Below are 18,455 nucleotides of genomic sequence, written 5' to 3'. Positions count from 1 at the left end.
GGTGAGAAAGAAAATAACATTTGCAATTTTGGAGCATGTTTTTGCTCCTTCCATGGTTTTGTGTTTGTTATTGCTTAAGGCTTCATTATTTTTGACTTGGAGATTCCTCAGCAGTACAGGTTATCTGCTAGGGTAGAAAACTCTTTGGAAAAATATTATTCCAATTGAGTAGTTGCTCCTAATAAAACAGAAGGGAAAGAAGTGCTTGTGTTAACTGCAGCTATAAAAATAGGGTCAAAGGCTATGTGATCCGGTGTATCACCCACCACTGAGAAAGTGTGATCAGTACTATAGTTACTACTGTAAATGTGTGTGTCAAGCAACAGCTGAGCACTTAATACTGTTGATAAATCAAATCTGACTAATGTGCCAGTGTAATATAAAATATTGCAAGTGTGTGAAAGGGCAGTTGAATTCAGGCAAGGCCTAAGGATTAACCAAAAATTACTTATTTTGGATTAGAAAGCCTAGGAGATACAGGCAGAATTAGAGAAAAGAAAAATTTTCAGACCAAAAAGTATGAATTTGAATACTAAACTGACATTTTCCCTGGCATATGGGTTATTTGTGGTGGTAATTTGGCATTTTTTGTCTTGAACTGGATGTTCTGTGGTCTGTACTAATACCTTTAGATGCTGTTGTAAAAGGTAAAGGTTGATAGACGTAAGGCTTTTACAACTTGAAAAAATTACTAAAGGGAATGTGTGTGCTACAATTGCAAGTTTGCTCTTTCCCTTCCTCCTCGTGCTTACTACTTTTTTGTGATTGCATTGCTGGTTATTGGCTTTATTCATTAAAGATTATTTAATGCATTCCTGAACATTTACTGTGCTAAACCTTGCAAGACCTTGTACTGTTAAATAGGTCTTATGTTTGCTCTGTTGCTTTATTATTGATCTTTGATAACTATTTTAAAATGCACAGTAGTCTCAAAAATGATGTTTTGTGAATATTTATGTTCTTTAATATATATATCTATTTCAGAATCAAGATTGGAAGGCTGGCTATCACTGCCTGTTAGAAATAACACTAAAAAATTTGGATGGGTTAAAAAGGTAAAAACCCCAGATTTCTGGTCTTGTTTCATGCGTAGTCTGGATTTTAATATGAATGCAGATTTTCAACACTTCAATTTTTATTTTATATGTGTTCTCTCATTACTTAAATGTATAAAATATGTTAGCTGGGATAGCTACCTCTGAGGGGAGCAGCTTAGGACAATTTTAATATGTTAAGACACTTCTTTGTCCAGCCAGAGGTGAGAACAATCATTCATGGTGTCCAAACTTTTATACATGCAGCTGTAAGCATTTCCAACAGTATTTCATAGCTGAAATTCAGCAGAGTCTGGAAGCAGATGCCTTTGACAGTTTCTTTATTTAGGAGATAAAACTAGCAACTACTTATCTGCCTTGTGCAGCCTTCACTTGTTTACTGCTTCTCAGTAACGTCTTTGATGGGTCTTTGTCCAAAATGTAACATACACATTTTCATACCAGTTTGCTTACTGCTCAGTCATACTGTTAATTCTAGCCAAAATCCTAGAAATAGGGCATCTTCTAGGTAATTAGGTTTTTAATGAATATTGCTGGCTGTTCTGGTAAGTATAATAGTGATGTTTTTAGGTATGATCTCTATTAGTTGTGACCTGCACACAATCATCATAAGATGACACTGACTCTACCAGTTCAAGTAAAAATTAAATCAATAAAATAGAAAGGAAAAGCTTTTATCTTTCTTCCAGACTTTAGATTTGTCTCTTCACAGATACTTAAATCTGTTTAGGTATCAATTAGTCTGATAACATATATTGGTTTATCCAGTAATCAGGATTTTGTTTGTTGTGCAGTGAATTTCTTGGCATATCATGGACTTAGCATACAGTACTGTTATTGTTTATTTAGGTACCATTTAATAAAATCATAGAAAAATATCAATGCAGCATCTGTGGTAATTGCTGTGACATCTCTGACCTCTGTGATGAGCTGGATTAAAACATGTATTTTATAATTTTCTGTCTCCTAACAGTATGTAATTGTAAGCAGTAAGAAGATCCTGTTCTATGACAGCGAACAAGATAAAGAACAATCTAATCCCTATATGGTATTGGATATAGAGTAAGTACTGCCATGTGTGATTCTTTCTTCTGATTTGCAGGTGAATTTTGTTGAAATGATTGTGACCAAAGGCCTTTTGAGGTCCAGTCTGGGATCACAATGTCGCATGGGGCATTTTTTTTTTTTTAATTTGAACTACAGAGCTGGGCCCTTAGGGTACCCACTGTGGGAAAGAGTTGGATTTGCTGGTGCAGCAGCAGCAGTAGCATGGTGCTCAGACTGATCCAGGGAACTCCACTGAGCCTGATGTAACTGCACTGCTCCCACGAGCTCAGCTAGACCTTCCTCACATACACATGGGAGCAAAACATGATTAGAGAACTGTAGCAGAGAGGCTATAATTTTCAGTGTTCTATATTTTCTCTTACAACATGTCCTTACAGGTGGGTTGTATAGTTAATTAATTTTCTTAATAAATGCAGAATGTGTGTATTCAGAGGTTGGAGCGCAGGGAGAGGATTATGTTAGAAAGCTGCCAGCAATCATTAAAGTCACATGATGGTGGTTTTATTTATCAGTGCTGTTATTTTTTTTGCAAATATAGCTGGATTCTTGTGAATTCTTTTTATTTAGGGTTTTGGGAGTTCATGTGTGGGGTTGAAAGACAGGACTGGACCAAGTGATGAGAAATTTGTACTGACAAATCTTTAATGGCTCTAAGTCTTAATGTGTATCCTGAATAATCTGTCAACTTAAATTTATTAGTTTGGTAACATTCATTTTTGTCCTTACTGAAATAATTTCCTATAGCAAACTCTTCCATGTCCGACCAGTCACTCAGACTGATGTGTACAGAGCAGATTCCAAGGAGATTCCAAGGATATTCCAGGTATTCATTAATAAATTAATGTTTCTAGTGTAACAGACATGGTATTTCACACATTGTCAAAAATATTGTCTAATGAAATATTTACTAAAAAATTATTGAAAATTCACTTCTGTTGTAATTCTTCAATCTTTCTACTTAGATAATTACTCTGAATTTACATTTGCCATCTAGGAGTACTGAGATTATTTTGCTTTGATTCTAGATTCTATATGCTAATGAAGGAGAGAGCAAAAAGGAACAGGAATTTCCTGTGGAACCCATGGGAGAGAAGTCAAATTACATTTGTCACAAAGGACATGAGTTTATACCTACTCTTTACCACTTTCCAACCAATTGTGAAGCTTGTATGAAGCCACTGTGGCATATGTTTAAACCTCCTCCTGCTCTGGAATGTCGCCGCTGCCACATCAAATGTCACAAAGACCACATGGATAAAAAAGAAGAGATTATAGCGCCTTGCAAAGGTAAATAGCAAGTATTTGAATATGCATATGGTGCTGGAGTCACAAGGCATTCTGATAGGTCAGAGGACTCTAGTAATGGTCTGACACCAACTAAATGTAAACAGGTCAGTTTTTCTTTTATTAATAAGTAGCCATCAGCAGCTTTCCAAGGGTGTCTCTGTGAGAGTCACTCACTGCTGTGAGTTAATGGCATGTGACCATGATACCTGTTGTGTTGGCAACCTCATGCAGTAAAGCAGGGTGCTTGTAAGGCTGCTCACACTGTGTGTTGTGCTCTTTGTGTTAGTGGGTGTTACGGAAGAGATGACATTTGGTGAAGGTTATGCGTTGTGACTCAATGTTATATAATTTTTTGGGCTCAGGCACACACTCTTCCATAGTACTAAATTGTTACTCTCTAAATATAAGGAGGAAGCACTACCAGCAGCCAGGAAACTTAATTTGGCAAAATCTGGTCCATTTTCTTTTGATTTCACTGTGTTGACTTTGAGAGTACCATAATCTGACAACTAATGTTGGGACGTCTTTAGAATAATAACAGTATTCATTTTTATTTTAAAAATTATTATTACAGTGTACTATGATATTTCTACGGCAAAGAATCTACTACTGTTAGCTAATTCTACGGAAGAACAGCAAAAATGGGTGAGCCGACTGGTGAAAAAAATACCCAAGAAGCCTCCAGCACCAGACCCCTTTGCTCGATCTTCTCCCAGAACTTCCATGAAGGTACAGCCAAACCAGTCCATCAGACGACCAAGTCGACAGCTTCCTCCAAACAAACCAAGGTGACACAAGGCCTGCTATTTAAGTTATTGCTTTAAACGTTTTACTACAATTAATGTCATATAAGTTGATAAGAATAATTGACCACAAATGTTGTTGGCTAGTGACGTATGATCTAGCATGTAATCTTCTATAAACCTCAGTTAAGTTACAAAAAGGTCCACTAGAAGAGCCACCATGTTCGTTCCCTTGTTTAAAGGACCTTGCACTGTGTGTTAGTTAACTCTACCATACTGATAATGGCTCTTACATGTAACAGGCAGAACTTGTACCATCATCTGTGGCCTAATACTTCCTGTGAACTGATAGGGAAAATGGTGTTTAACCAGGCAAAGAGTCAGTGAGAAGGGGTGTGAAGACTTAAAAAAAAAAAAAAAATTTTTTAAAATTTTTGATGTGACCACTACAGTACCCGATTTGAAGCTGAGCAATGATGTTAGGTGTTTGTGGTTCTGATGAACCTTGGAGAGAATTAGGTGCCTTCAAAAAGCAGACTAGAAGGCCTTACACGTCACAAAAAAGCCTACCTGTATTTCATTTCTTATTGCTCGGTTTTGAGGCATGTGTTTAAATTCCTGCCCTGCTCTAAAGTTAGACAGTTGACTGGGGATTTGTATGTTTATGTGTGTTTCATCTGACCAAATGTATGTATTTCCGTGTCTGACTCCATTTAGGAAGAGTTTTGTCAGGGTTCTTGTCCTAGTGTACAAAAGGAGCACACAGCTGATACAGCGAATCTTCCTTCTGTGTCTCTGCCTCCACGGGTTCCACAGTGTAGAGCCTCTTGCTGTAGTGGCAGGCACCTGTCTGAGGATCACTTGTGCTTTTTGAAAGAGAGCAGGAAGATGGGAGGCAGAGGGTCACTATTTGGTCAAGTCATTTACCCAAAGGGTGAGAGAATTTGGTTTCAATTCCTTATTCAGCCTAGAAGAACTCATGCTCATGTCTCATGATTCCTAAAAGTGATAGCACTCTGCAGGTAGCATTTATGTGATTGCACAGTACAGAGTTTCTGGTTTTCTTCCAGTGTACCTTTTTCATGACCTGCAGCACTAGCTAATATTGTGCTTCTATCAGTCCCCAGTTGCTGGCAGCCTGTGAAAAGGTTGGCCTGACTTGTGTTGTTTGTTACAGTATTCCAGCAGTAATGGACAGTTCAGCAAAGGCTTAACATTTTTCTCCGGAGAGGTAATTTGGCAGTGGCTGGACAGGATTGCTGTCCTTATGTCTGTGACCAGACTGGCACCAGTATCTCAGCTGGCTGGGTGAGAACAGGGTTGGTTGAGTTGACAGAGTTACAGGAGGGAATGCAGGGAAGTGCTTGCTGTGATGCTGCTGTTACTCCAAAACATCCTTGTGCTGTGAAGAGTTACATCTTAAACAAATATTGGTATTTTAATGGGTGGAAATGCATAGTGAAAGGACTTGAATTAACTTAATTTCACTTCCCTCCTAATTTTCATGCAGTCTAATTTTTGGTGATTTAATTTACATATTTAAAAGAGAGTCAGACCTCATAATTTGGATTTTAAATTAATAGATTTTTTTTTATTATAATCATGAAGGAAAAAGGGTTTTAATCACTTTTTAGGGACCCATTATTGAAGAGTTTCTTTGTGCAAAACTAACAAAAATATCAATGATAGGATTGAAGCACGAATCAAGGAAACATTCATGACAACTTGGAGGACGAGCAGAATGCTTTTCTTCTGCATGGTGTTTACAGTCTAATTTAGTAGCATTATTCTGTTTCTTACTGTTAATATGTAAAGGTATATTATAAATTCTGATTCTTTTTCAATAGCTATTCTTAGATGTTCTGAAAATAATTTTTCTCCTTCCAACATCCTTTTTTCAATCTTCATGACCTTTTGTACAAAATAACACAGTATTTACCATTCTATACTGGTGGAAAAAGGGGGAGGATGAATATTTTTGTATGTAAACCATTTTACTTTTTCAGTTAAAGTTTCCAAGTTAGCTTTGCAAATGTACCTAACAGATGAAAAGTGTAGCTAGCTCTCTGAGGTCATGTCACCTATCACCTTACTAATGCAGGCCTGTCAAACCAGTGGAAATTTGTATGGATTTAAACACCTTTAATTAAGAAACCACATACTCATAAATTACTGTAATGGCTATGGCCAATTTATATCTGACTGGTGCTTCTATGAGGCTTTTGTGGAAGGGCTTACCATATGGAATAATTAATTTTCCTTTATGAACTTATTAAGAATGAAGATGGGGACTGAGTGGCTGGGGACAAGCAGTGGGTCCTGGCAGCAGGGCAGGCTCTGGGACCACACCAAAAGGAGCACAGCCAGATGATTAAAGGAAGAGGTTATCTGCCTCTGTTCACTCCATAGTCTGCTGCAAGATAGCGCCTCTGTGTCTGAGCCCTGAAATTCCAGCTAGACAATGACACACCGGGGAAGGACCAAGCAGAGGCCACCAGGATGGTCAGGGCAGATGCCTGAGGGAGGTGGGCTTGTTCAACCCGGACGAAGGACATCTCCAGGGACTGTCATAGCAGCCTGCCCTGGCCTGTGGGGAGGGTATCCAAGAGATGGAGCCAGGCTCTGCAGTGCTGCATGGTGGGAGGGTGAGAAACGAGGGGCTCACTTGAACCAGGAGACTTTCCAGCTGGATAGAAGGAAAAGCCAATGCAGGGAGGCAGGCTGGTGAGGTTGGACAGGCTTCATCCCTGGAGGCTTCCAAGACCTGAGAGGACAAGGCCTTGAGCATCCCAGGCTGGCCTTGGCTGGCCTTGGCTGGCCTCCTGCTTTGGAGGAGGTTGGGCTAGAAACTTCATGAGCTTCCTTCCAAGCTGCATGGTCCTAAAAATGCTGTCCCTCCTAGGAATTTCACACAGTGATTGTTTCTCCAAGGTTTTCATGACTGTTGTTCTTTGTGATGATTTAAGAAAGGGCAAACCAGATTTTCCTACAGACCATATAATTTCTGTTTAGCTGTCTGTTCGATCATGCCAAAAGAATAATTTCAAATTGAAAAAAAAATCAACTTTAATATATTTTAATTCCTAATTATACAAGTATTTTAGCTGTAGTTTATATAACAAATTAATATTGAGCCTTTTCAGGGCTATATCACATTTAAAGGTTTAAATAGTTTAAAACCTTAAAACCTAAAAATGCAAATCCTCCTGAAACCCATTTTGTTTAGAGCATGTGATTAACTATATTAAGCAGTGTAGTCTGTTTACACTGATGCTCTGTTAGAGTAAGGTTTCTATGTCTGCCTCCTATGCTTGGCATATAATCCTGATTAAAAGTCCTTTGAGCTCACTGAAGAGACGACTAGACTGGGTTTCATTTCTTGTAGCTATAGCAGTTGAGAAGTTACTACTTAAGATATTTGTCTAAGATCCTTCAATAACTACAGAATGAGATGAATGCTTCTAGACAATGATTCACTCCATCCCAAAACAAATGTCTTAAAAAAGTAAAATGACTCATTTGCTGACAGAGTTTGCCTTGCTTGCTTTCTTTGTTCTATAGTGACCATAGAAGGAGCACAGACAGCGAGGCCCAGAGAACAAATTGATATATCCTCTTTTTTGGCATTGCTTAGATTTAAGCCATGAGCTACAGAATAGCTGTATAGTGTAATCACGCTGTATTTGGGATGCAGTAAAATAATGCTGTATTTTGTATGTTTAGAGGAAGGTTTCTTATTCATTGTTCTGTTCAGCAATCAAAATTATTTGAATTTCTTGGAAAAATTGTTAGCTTTGCATTGTTGTCTGGAAAGGGATAAAAGGAGAGCATAAAACCACCTGAGTCAACAAGAACAGCAGCAAAACAAAAAACAGCTAATTTTATAAAATGTACTTGTTGGTCTTTCCTACTGAAATTTTTTTTGGAAAAAAATCAATATGGTAAGTGTTCTATATTGAATTAAGTGATTTTTGAGATGAATTTTCAATGAGTACAATATTCCTAGCTTACATGAACACTGAATCTTGATATTCCATGATAGACAAAGGAACAAACCCATCTACCTAAAATAGTCTTTTAGTTAAAAAGGTTTAATGATAACAAAAGGAATTTGGAAGACTTTTATAGAAGTGTGACACTCATTAAACATCAAACCCTCCTGTTGCAGATTACTTGATCTGGCATTTAAGGACTGGGATTGGTCATTTGATGATGTTGATGATATTGATGGTGATGATGATGACGATGTTTTTGATTTCTGAAGAAGTATAAGGGGTAAATCTAAATAGAGAGGAATGGATTTGTTTGCCTTTGAATACAGCATGCTATGTTGGATTTTGTTTCTCAAAGCAGAGAAAATACAAGATCTCATTTTAATATTTTAAACAGTGAAAATGAGATTCTGTTCCTGATGTTGAACTTTTAGAGGAGTAATTTTCATTAGAACAAGTTGTTGCCTTTGTCAGTGTTTTCATTTTTCTAATTTTAGATCTTTTTTTTTTCCAAATTCATGTCTGCCTGCCTGAAAAAAACCCCTGCTGTTGTCAGTCATTGCTCATCTATAATGCTAATACTTTTAACCTCAGCAGAGAGTATTTGAAGGATAAAAGGAAGATAGTAGCAGCTGGATGTTTAGCTGAAATAGACTTAGCATTTACAAATACTTTTCATTTTTAAACTTTTAATATAAACTGACTATGGCTAGCAGACATGAAATCACTGGAGTTCTGCATTTTTCTTTTCTACCTTGTGTTCTGAAGTGAATTTGACTTGGCTTTCCTTTGCAGTGCTGTGCTTTCTGGGTACCTAACCATGCATTTGAAAATTATGTAAACAAACGGGCTTTGCAGCTTCTGTGATGTGGTTTCCTTGACTGCTTTAGGAAAGATCCGGCCATTGCAGTGATTTAATTTGTCCCACGGCTTAATTGTGAATGTACTGGAAATAGTGTTACCTATGTTATAGATCTCAGTTTAATCATTTTATATGTTGATGCAATCTTTCATTTACACAGAAAAAAACCTCTGAATGTTAAATGCCTAAGAATTCTTTCAAACAGTATGTGAGGTTTGTCTCAGCTGTATAAAAGAAGGGGCGATGGCAGCAGCACTGGGGCTGCACCTCAGCTGTGCTCAGGGAACTGAGACACCAGCTCCTGTGGAATTAACCAGCTTAGCGTTCACAGTAACAAGCATTACGTTAATTAAATGTACTGCATCTTTATGTACTAAAAGCTTACAAGTCACTAATCTTTTAGAAGTGACTATTACCTTGTGCATATTGTACCCTCCTATATTATAAGGGGGTTTTAACTGATTTGGGATCATAATGCCTAAGGATGTGCTGTCCTTAAGTAACAATGCTGTTGGATGCATTTCTCCCAAGTATGATGATGAGCCCATCTTAAATTAAGACTTTGAAGAAGTATGTTTTTGTCAGATTTACATTTGTTGCATTTACTGACCAACCTTCCTTCTTCTTTTTCAGCTAACTGCTTTCTGTGAATGTAGACACAGTTCAAGGTGATAATTTTCTTCCCATTACAGCAAGACTGAAACATATCCCAAAATATATTAAAAATATATATTTTCCTGAGAGATTGTGCTATATATATCAGAGGTTTACATTTTTGCTGCAATATAAATTACTAATCTCTGAGGGTTTTCCTGTATTCTCCCAAGTGACTGATCAATTGAGGAATGGTTGGCAAATAGTAAAAGGATATGTTAGGTAACCTTTTAAACTCTGTTCCACAAAAGCAAGACACATACACTACATTTCATTAAAGGATCAAGAGGAATGAATATTAAAATGGAAGAAACTGACTTCTCAGCTTTTGTAAAGATGCCACCAGCACGTCTGCAAGTAGAACCGGAGGAAGATCCACCATAGTGATATAGACTGCATCTGTAAGAAGTGACCATTATACTGTGTATATATATTGTACTGTAATACTGCAAGAGGGTTTTAAAAATCTTTCCACTTTATTTTTTTATGCTTATTAATCAGATACCGTTACTTATTGCAGTTGCAACTATGCACTTGTATAAAGCCATACTGTTGAAGTTTATATCATTCATACACGTCTATCAGAAGCTGCATGTCAGTGTTCAGCAGCTAGTATAGGTTTGAAGTATGTACTAATTTCAGCTATACGTCATCATGGGCAGTCCTGTTTTACCTGTCTAATTGCCTTAATTTAAACTTTTTTCAATTTTTTTTTGCCCATTCTTTCTATTTAAGGAAAAAGAAAGTTTACCGGCTCTTAGAATGCAATTTTGCTTTGTGGCAGAAAAAATAGTGCACTATTTTTACACCTAGTAAGTATATCAGTGTCAGCCTATTTTGAATGTATATTGACTGGTTTTAAGGGTGGAGAAGTGTTGGTTACAGAAACAATGTCGGAGAGCATTGGAATTACCAGACCATTTGCTTGTACATGTAACTGCTCATCCAGCCCTTTTTACGAACCTCAATGCTAGTTATTGACTTATATTAACCCTCATTAAGTGCTATGAAACTTCATTTTGCCTTGTTTTTGCATACTCTCCTAGATGTGTTTTTTTTTTTTATTTCTGGAAAGAAAAAGAATCTGTGACTATTTTTACATTTCACAACACAATATCCAAGGACTGTCACAAACTTTAAGAAAAGTAAAACATACTGTAGATGTATTTTAAAGTTTTAATCTGGTTCTCTAGCACATAGCTGTAGGCATAGATAAATATTTCAGTAGTGTGTTTTGAGAACTGATAGCTGGGAAGAAAGGGCCTCAGAGGCACTTAATCTGACTTCTTTTTTTTAACTTGGAGTTGTACAAAAATATAATTTATGTGGGCTCATTCATGATGTGTTCATAATTATCCCAGAAAATGCATGTTTTATACAACTACAGTATGCGATGTTAAACATATTGACAGTAAAAAATATAGTCTCCTATTTGGTCTCTTTATATATATATAAATATATATATATATTTAAAATATATATATATATAAAATATTGTGTGGGAGTGCAGTAATTTAAAATATGATCTAACACTTCAATGAAGGAGGACATTTCACTTTAAATTTGTTTTTGTTTTTGTTTTTTAAAGAGTGTTGAAATGTTTGGAAGGATAGGACCATGATTTATTTAACACTATCATGAAAAGTGAACTTGGAAACACTGAAATACTGAAAATTAAAAAATATATTTACATTTTGTAACCTCTACTACAGTTCAGCTTAACAGAGCCAGAATGTATTCAGTCTTCTATTTATGCACTCACAAAGTAAAATGTTGTTTGTGAGTTCTTAAAATCGAAGCTAAAACGTTCATATCATTTTTTATTAGGTATTCTAACCCAGCGCACAGCTACAGTGTTTTTTCCCTGCTTGTTTTGATTTACAGAAGTACGGTATATTTTTAGGTAATGCAGATATGCATAGAGAACAACATTAAAAATGTATACAGTAAAACTGTTTCCGTTCACTGAATGCATAAATATTTTATATATATATATAAAAAAATGTTACATTGTGGGAAGTTCTATCCTTTTCTGAATTGGAGAATATTATATATATATTTTTAAATAAACTATTTGAGTAAGGTAAAATAGTTCCTGAACTTGAGAAGCTGGTAATTAATTGAATTTAATTATAGAGGCAACTACTGCGGCAGACATGGGAAAGGCAAAGACAAAGCCTGTGTGAGGAGGGAACGCAGACTCCAGGGGAGCTGTTTGGCAGCTGCTCCACTGCTGGGGCTGGATCCGTTGCACTTTTCTCTCCCTGGCCTGCCCTCATTTACTGTTAATCCCTGGGGCCCTGTTAAGCCTGACATTTCAGGAAATGTACTATATTATAGTATTTACTGGCCCCAGTTTATACGTTCTGTGCATTTATACATTACAGCAGGCTGTATTGAGATGGTGTCGTAGAGCAATACAGGCTGAGAGAGAGCACTGCAGGTCCTGTGCTCTGACCTCTACCTCAGAGCAGGGCTAACTTAGCACCGGCTCCTCAAGGCCAGTGGTATGATGTGTATGAACGTTGATTTGTACACAGGACACAAAAGGCAAAGCTGCTCTTCCGTTCTTCTCACTTGTCCTGCTGTGAAACGCAAAGAACTCTTAAATGCCAGTTCCTGGAGATTGTGTTGTTTCCTTATTGTCCAGTGGTGACCTTTTAACATTTTTGAGAGAAGGGTATATTCATGAACTAAAGAATATTTGTCTTGCGAGCCACAGATGTTTAAACACTTTTATTTTGTAACAGGGTTGTCCCAGCAAACAGGACATTTTTATGGCCTGAATGATTTATCTATAGAAAATTCTCTCACTGCAAGTCCTTTTGTTTCACAAGAGTAAACAAGTAGCATAGCCAAGCTGCAGATTAACCTTCTGGAAAAATCAGGGATCAAACTTGGATCCAGAAGCTTCGGACACTTGTAGGGAAGTTGCTCTTTAGTTCCCAATCCAAAAGCTCACCAGCAGAGAAGCTGGACAGGAAGACCCCGTTGGAGTTACCGTGTCAGTTGTCAGAAAGACCTTTCTGCAAGGAGATTTCCAGTTCTGTCCTAGCTGTGTGCTGCAATTCCCTACTTCTAGTGTTTCCTGCCAAAGTGCAGCCCCTCCCAGCACTACTAGCAATCCAGCACCACGTCTGCTTTTACTAGAGGAAAACTGTGGTTCTTGTGCTTGAGCATGGTTGATGCTGTAACCAAAATGTGGCACAGAATCACATACCATGTAGGACTTGGAAACATGCAAGAGGCCCATGGATCTCAGCAATCGGTGACAGGGGCCAGATTAAAAACATCACTGAAATTCCACTGCAAGTGTCCAGATCTCTTACTACCTCTTGATGGCACTGAACCTCCTACATTTTGACAGACATTCAGTGGCTCTCTGAAGGCACCAAGGCCAGGAAAGCTGCCAGTGAAATTGTATGCTTTTTCTCTTTAGTTTCTCAGGCAATGTCAAGTGATCATGAGAAATTTGAGCATTTGTTTTTGTAATCTTATAATCTATTAGTTTCCCATCTAGCTTTGAGAGAATCATCCTTGGAAGAGGATTTATATATTTTGGTCTCAAGTGCCTTTATCCATCTTATGCTTGTGAGGTGATATTTGGGATGCTGCTGTGAAAAGGGGGAATGTATATGAAAACAAACTTCTTACCTGCATTGCTCTTACAAACTCTTACTGTCTCCTAACTCTGTTTCTGAGGCAGGTGAACATAACAGTACATGGTCCACTTCAGTGAACTTGAGTATTTTAGTCTCTTTCACATTCCTGGATAGTTTGCCTCAGCATTGATGTTAAAATAAGGATTAATTTATTTTATCATAGAATCAGAGACTATCTCAAGTTGGAAGAGACCCATAAGGATCATGGAGTCCAACTTCCTGCTCTTCACAGGACAACCTGAAACTAAATCATATGAACAACAGCATCATCCAGACACTCCTTGAACTTTGACATGCTTGGTGCCTTTTCAGTGCATTACAGTTTTTTATGGACTGTCATCTCTACACATAGTACACTTTAAACTGAAAACATTATTTGTTATTTTTAAGATTAGCTTCTGAACCACTTAGGGTTTTATCAGCATCCCAAGGATCATGTGGTTTTTCCTACTGCTTAGAAGTATCCTCCATAAGAGTGGGAAGGAGTCTTCTTTTGGATCTCTGTAAAAGATGTTGATGGAGTGGTTCTGAAACTAGTTTGTGTTCTTGGTTCTATGAAGTGGACAGGAATACACTCAGACATTCTCATCTGAGAAATGAGATGAGTCTATTGAGATGTATGTGGCTGAAAAGAACACCATGGCTTAACACATCAAGCCTAATTGTCCCCAGAAACTACTGTAGTGAATGGAAAATCTCACTGTAAAACCACAGCTCCAAGAAGTGGGGATGCAGAGGAACTGTAATTTATTGGCACAGGGATGCTGATTACCAGGCCTTATTAGTGAAGATTTGGAGTCTTTGCCTCTTTGTAGGAAGGAAGCATTGTTTTATAAAGGTAAGAAAGACACGTTACTGCTTGCTAATGGAAGGGTGAAGCCTTGGATTTGACTGCAGCTGGTTTTGCTCCAATAATCTTAAGAGAAGCTCCAGGATAAAAGTGATCTCTCAAAAGGAAAGTCACAGTGAAAGGTAGCAAAATTCAAAGTTATAAATGTATGTAGTCCCGCATACTTTAAAGAAATCTGGAAACACAACGTCACTCTGAAAAGAAAGGGCAGAGAGAACAGTAATTTCATTTGTTGAAGGAGCTACATAGAAATCTTTCACAGACAAGACAACCACATGTGATGCTTTGGTCTATTGCCCCATTTTGAGGTCGAGGCCTTCGGTGTTCAAAGAGGTGAGCCTGTTTGTATGTATACTCTTACACTGTGTACCAGTGGGCCTCGTAGGTCATCTAGTTCTTGTCATTTGTCATTGCTCTTTGGGGTGTTTTTTGCCTAGGATGCTGTTGCAGCACTGGGTAAGCATGGCCACCCAATAAGAAGTACATCAGGCTTGTGAGATCACTGCCAATCCTCTTCCTTTGGGTCACCAGCTTCAGGCACTGAATTGCCTTGGATATGCGCTACTTTTTATTAACAAGTGAACTGGTGGAAATGTTTTTTGGAGGTATCTGAGATATTAAATAACTTTTTTGAGGCTGAAGGAACCAGGAGTCCCACTGTCTGAGCCTTGTTTCGTATCTGCTTGCCCTGGTGGTGTCTCTTGCCTCAGCTGTGTTCCACTTTCCAATAGACCTTCAAAGCAGATCTTGCACATGGGTGCAGGTCTGGCTGCAGCTTCAGGACTTGCATTTATTTGCCGGATCCCATGGCCTCATGTGTCTGAGTGATGTCCAGCATATTACAATCCTTATGTCCTGGAGGCCAACAGATTCAGTAGGATCTGTGTAGCCATTACCTCCCTCTGCAGTGATGGAAGGACTAGATAAATACAATAAGGAGGCTCCCCTGCATGTTTCGTATCCTGTTCAGAGATACAGCAATGGGAGTTGTATTACTGGAAGGTGGGCAAACATGCAAGCTTAAAAAAAAAAACAAAGCTGAGAGAGGAAAGTATCCTTGAGCTCAGAGTCCATGAGGACTGAAAGTTGTGCCAACAGTGCATATCATGGAAAAAAATTTAAATCTCACAAGATAAGTCGCTCTCTTGAAAATCAGACCACTGGAATCTGTATTTAGTCAGTTGCTCAAAGGTGAAAGAATTTCTTTACAGTAATTGGGTACTTAAAATATGCTTTACACGAGCTCAATTTGTGCTTCATTAGTCATGATTTACATGACAGAGAGGACGCTGAGGCATAGGATGTGTATTCTTCCATTTATGATTTTCATATAATATGAGTCAGGTCAGCATCTTGGTATTGCTGGCCAGAGCCTCCAGATTCCAAAGCAGAATTCTTGTACATTGCAGAGCAGGCATATGCACCGATGACTTGCAATTACAATAGAGTGGTAAGTAGAATTGACTTTCAGCATGGAGCCATGTTACTATTCAGTTTAAATCAGAATTATCATTAGCTAACTTCTCTTGTCACATTTTAGGCTGGTGCAGGTTCTGTTCTTTACATCAGTTTCCAGAATATTTGACAGATAAAACAAGATGTCTGTCCACTTAATGTTCCCTCCCTGTGAGTCGGTGATAGCACATAATGCACAGAAGTACTTTTTTTAGGCTACTGACAATTTAAGACAGTTACAAGCTGAAATAATGAAACAAAACAGGGTGTTAACAAAATTTTGACAAGTATTTAAATTGTCTTTCAGGTATCCCCAGTTAAATTTCATCAAAAGTATAATTTAAAAAGCCTCTTATTTTATCCCTGGTCCAAAGACTGGGTTATTTTTCAAGACAGAGATGGTGTTTGCCCCAAACCACTTCCAGTGTAGAATGGAATAGTTGACATCTTTAACTTGAAAATATCTGTATGTCTATCTTGCCATCAGGCAGGAAACACCTGAGGTCCATCGGGACTCAGGTCTCTGAGACTGCCAAGGTCTTGCAATTGGATCCATCTCAAGTGATGAGCTGTCACGTTCTTAGGTGATGTTTATTGTGGTTCCCAGACACCTGTTTGACCTCAACAGCTATCTCTGAGAACTCTGAAGCATCCTGGAGAACTCTGGCTCAACAAGCGAATTAAAATTCAGTACAAATAAGAACTTAATAACATCTTAAGATTTTTTTTCAGCTTTCTCACCTTCCAAACTGAGACATCCTCAGAGCATTATTATTGATGAAGGCAACATTTTATGTTCTGCTTAATACATAAATATGAATTCCAAGTATTGAAGAATTTGGAAGGGAGTGGAACAAACCAGCCTGAAGAGAATTTGGAGGGGAGTAATTATTATTTATCATCGGAGAAAATACATGGCTGGCAAACTACCTCTTTTGAGTTGATCTCCACATCTGTGTAGCTTTTCATTTATAACAGTTCCTCCTGTGGGCTCTCAGGGGTTAATTCCTCCCCCTTCCCCTCTGCCTTACATATGTCCCTAAATAGATAACGACTGGTGGAGGATACCTCATTTAAAGAAGTGAATGAAGCCATTCTGCAAGTTTTAAGCTGGTTGGGACTGTTCAGCTAATTGTGAATTACTTCCTCCAGACAGTCAAACTGCACTAAAATCCACCTTTGGAGCTGCAGTGGTTGTGAGCATTGCTGCCTCCCTGCCCTACTCCTTTCTCTCCTCTTTTAATAGATTAGATTAGCAGAGCCAGGATAGGGAGCAGCTACGTGCACAGCATAGGCCAGTGAGAGAGGCTTGGGGCTCAGGCAGGGACAGGGACTCCTGAGCAGTCCAAGCAACAGCATCCTTTGCTGGATTAGAGTAGCACAAAGAAACACATCTTTGTGCACAGTTTTACTCTGCACAAAATGCCCTGTGTTAGAAAGGCCCAGAGGGTGGGGGAGAGGATGGTTTTGCACATGTTTGGTGTTCCTGTTCACTGAGGACAGTTCAGTGCATCTTACACTGTTCACATCCTCACTTTCAGGCACGCAGCCTGCTGCCTCGAGTCACGTCCTCATTCCTTCCTCTGGATAGTAAATCTGGTAAATGTTTTCTCTCATACAGTTAAAGTGAGCTTGTAGCTTACCTGTTGCCAAATGCCCAGTCACAGTTCATCATATCCACAGCTGGAGATATTTGGAGTTGTTCAGTGGACTGTACTGGAATTCAGAGCTTGTCTTTTCACAGGCAAGGAAACAAACTTTTTGAAAGCCTTGACAGGGCCCTGGTTTTGTCAGCCAGGACAGGACAGGCTGTGTTACCTTGTGAGCGTGTTGTGAACTGGTGCAATTAGACACGGAGTGTGTAATTCCACACTCACGCAGCATCTGTGAATGGAGCTTTATTACTTCCAGTCCCATGAATAAAAGTGGCTTACTGGTTTACACCCACTGCAATAAATCCAAGCAGCTTTCCCTGCCTGCCTTTGGCTCACTGCTGCATTAGGCAGCAACCAACTTGTGTCCACCTGATACTGATGAATGACAAGTTTAACAAGATTTATCCTCCTTGTGTATCTTGTCTAAAGCTGCTTCCTTTAATCCAGCCACTGAGAAGATTATGCTTTACATACTGGAAAACACAAGGTCAGCGCTTTCATGAGGCTTGCCCAGAACTGGAATGTATGTCTGCTTACAAAAGTGAAGGAAATTACTCTCTGGGAGGAAAAAAAGTGTAAAACTATTAACTGCTACTGTCTGATTTGTTCCATATCTCTTGCAGCTCGAATGAGAACTCATGGTCCAGCTTTCCAAGTCCACAAAATTACTTTACCTTAGCTCGTGAATTACCCAGCTTTGTTTTTTTCCTCAGTCTTTTTTTTTCCACACAGGCTTCTAAGGAGATTTATTCAAAATATGTTACGTATCCTATTAAGAACTTTCTTAAATGCATTTTCAGCATTTTATGATAAAAAAAACAAATTAAGGTGCTGATTCTCAAACCAAAAATGGAGCAGCTTCACTTTGCTGCAGCATCACTCAGGAGTATGAAACATGTCAATAACAGAGGGGGTTTGAACTCCATCCAAATCTTTCTCTATCAAGAAGAGGCTTTAATTTAAAAAAAAAAAATTAAGTGTTTCTTTTTTTCATTTTAAGATGCTGGAGCTCTTTAGCATTTGACAGGTTAATATTCAGTCTGATGCTTCAAATAATTAGGGTAAAAGCTGCCCATTTATGACCTGTAATGAATATTTCATTTTCTCTCCATATATGAAAACAGAATAAAAAATTAAATGCAATGAAAATTAACTGTAAGAATGACATTATA

General features: G+C 38.2%; 1 protein-coding gene across 2 annotated transcripts in view; it reads left to right on the top strand.

Annotated features, from left to right (window-relative positions):
- The window catches only part of ROCK2 (Rho associated coiled-coil containing protein kinase 2), a 99,679-nt gene extending 87,927 nt beyond the window's left edge, over positions 1–11,752 (top strand). Inside the window, exons 27-32 of one of the 2 annotated variants that reach the window (XM_039388475.1) lie at positions 985–1,055; positions 2,029–2,117; positions 2,868–2,946; positions 3,149–3,410; positions 3,985–4,198; positions 9,641–11,752. In XM_039388475.1, the coding sequence (XP_039244409.1) occupies positions 985–1,055; positions 2,029–2,117; positions 2,868–2,946; positions 3,149–3,410; positions 3,985–4,198; positions 9,641–9,644 (719 nt within the window). In that variant the 3' untranslated portion in view covers positions 9,645–11,752. Of the gene's footprint in view, positions 1–984; positions 1,056–2,028; positions 2,118–2,867; positions 2,947–3,148; positions 3,411–3,984; positions 4,199–8,321; positions 9,614–9,640 lie in introns of those variants that run through there. The other variant, XM_039388476.1, reaches the window with a different exon arrangement.
- Positions 11,753–18,455: the final 6,703 nt, after the last annotated feature.

Source organism: Pipra filicauda, unplaced genomic scaffold, assembly GCF_003945595.2.
Source record: "Pipra filicauda isolate LSUMZ 115617 unplaced genomic scaffold, ASM394559v2 scaffold654_size181887_pilon, whole genome shotgun sequence".
In the NCBI taxonomy this organism is placed as follows: Eukaryota; Metazoa; Chordata; class Aves; order Passeriformes; family Pipridae; genus Pipra; species Pipra filicauda.
Note: the sequence above shows the minus strand (reverse complement) of the source record. Positions and strands in the feature narration are given on the sequence as shown.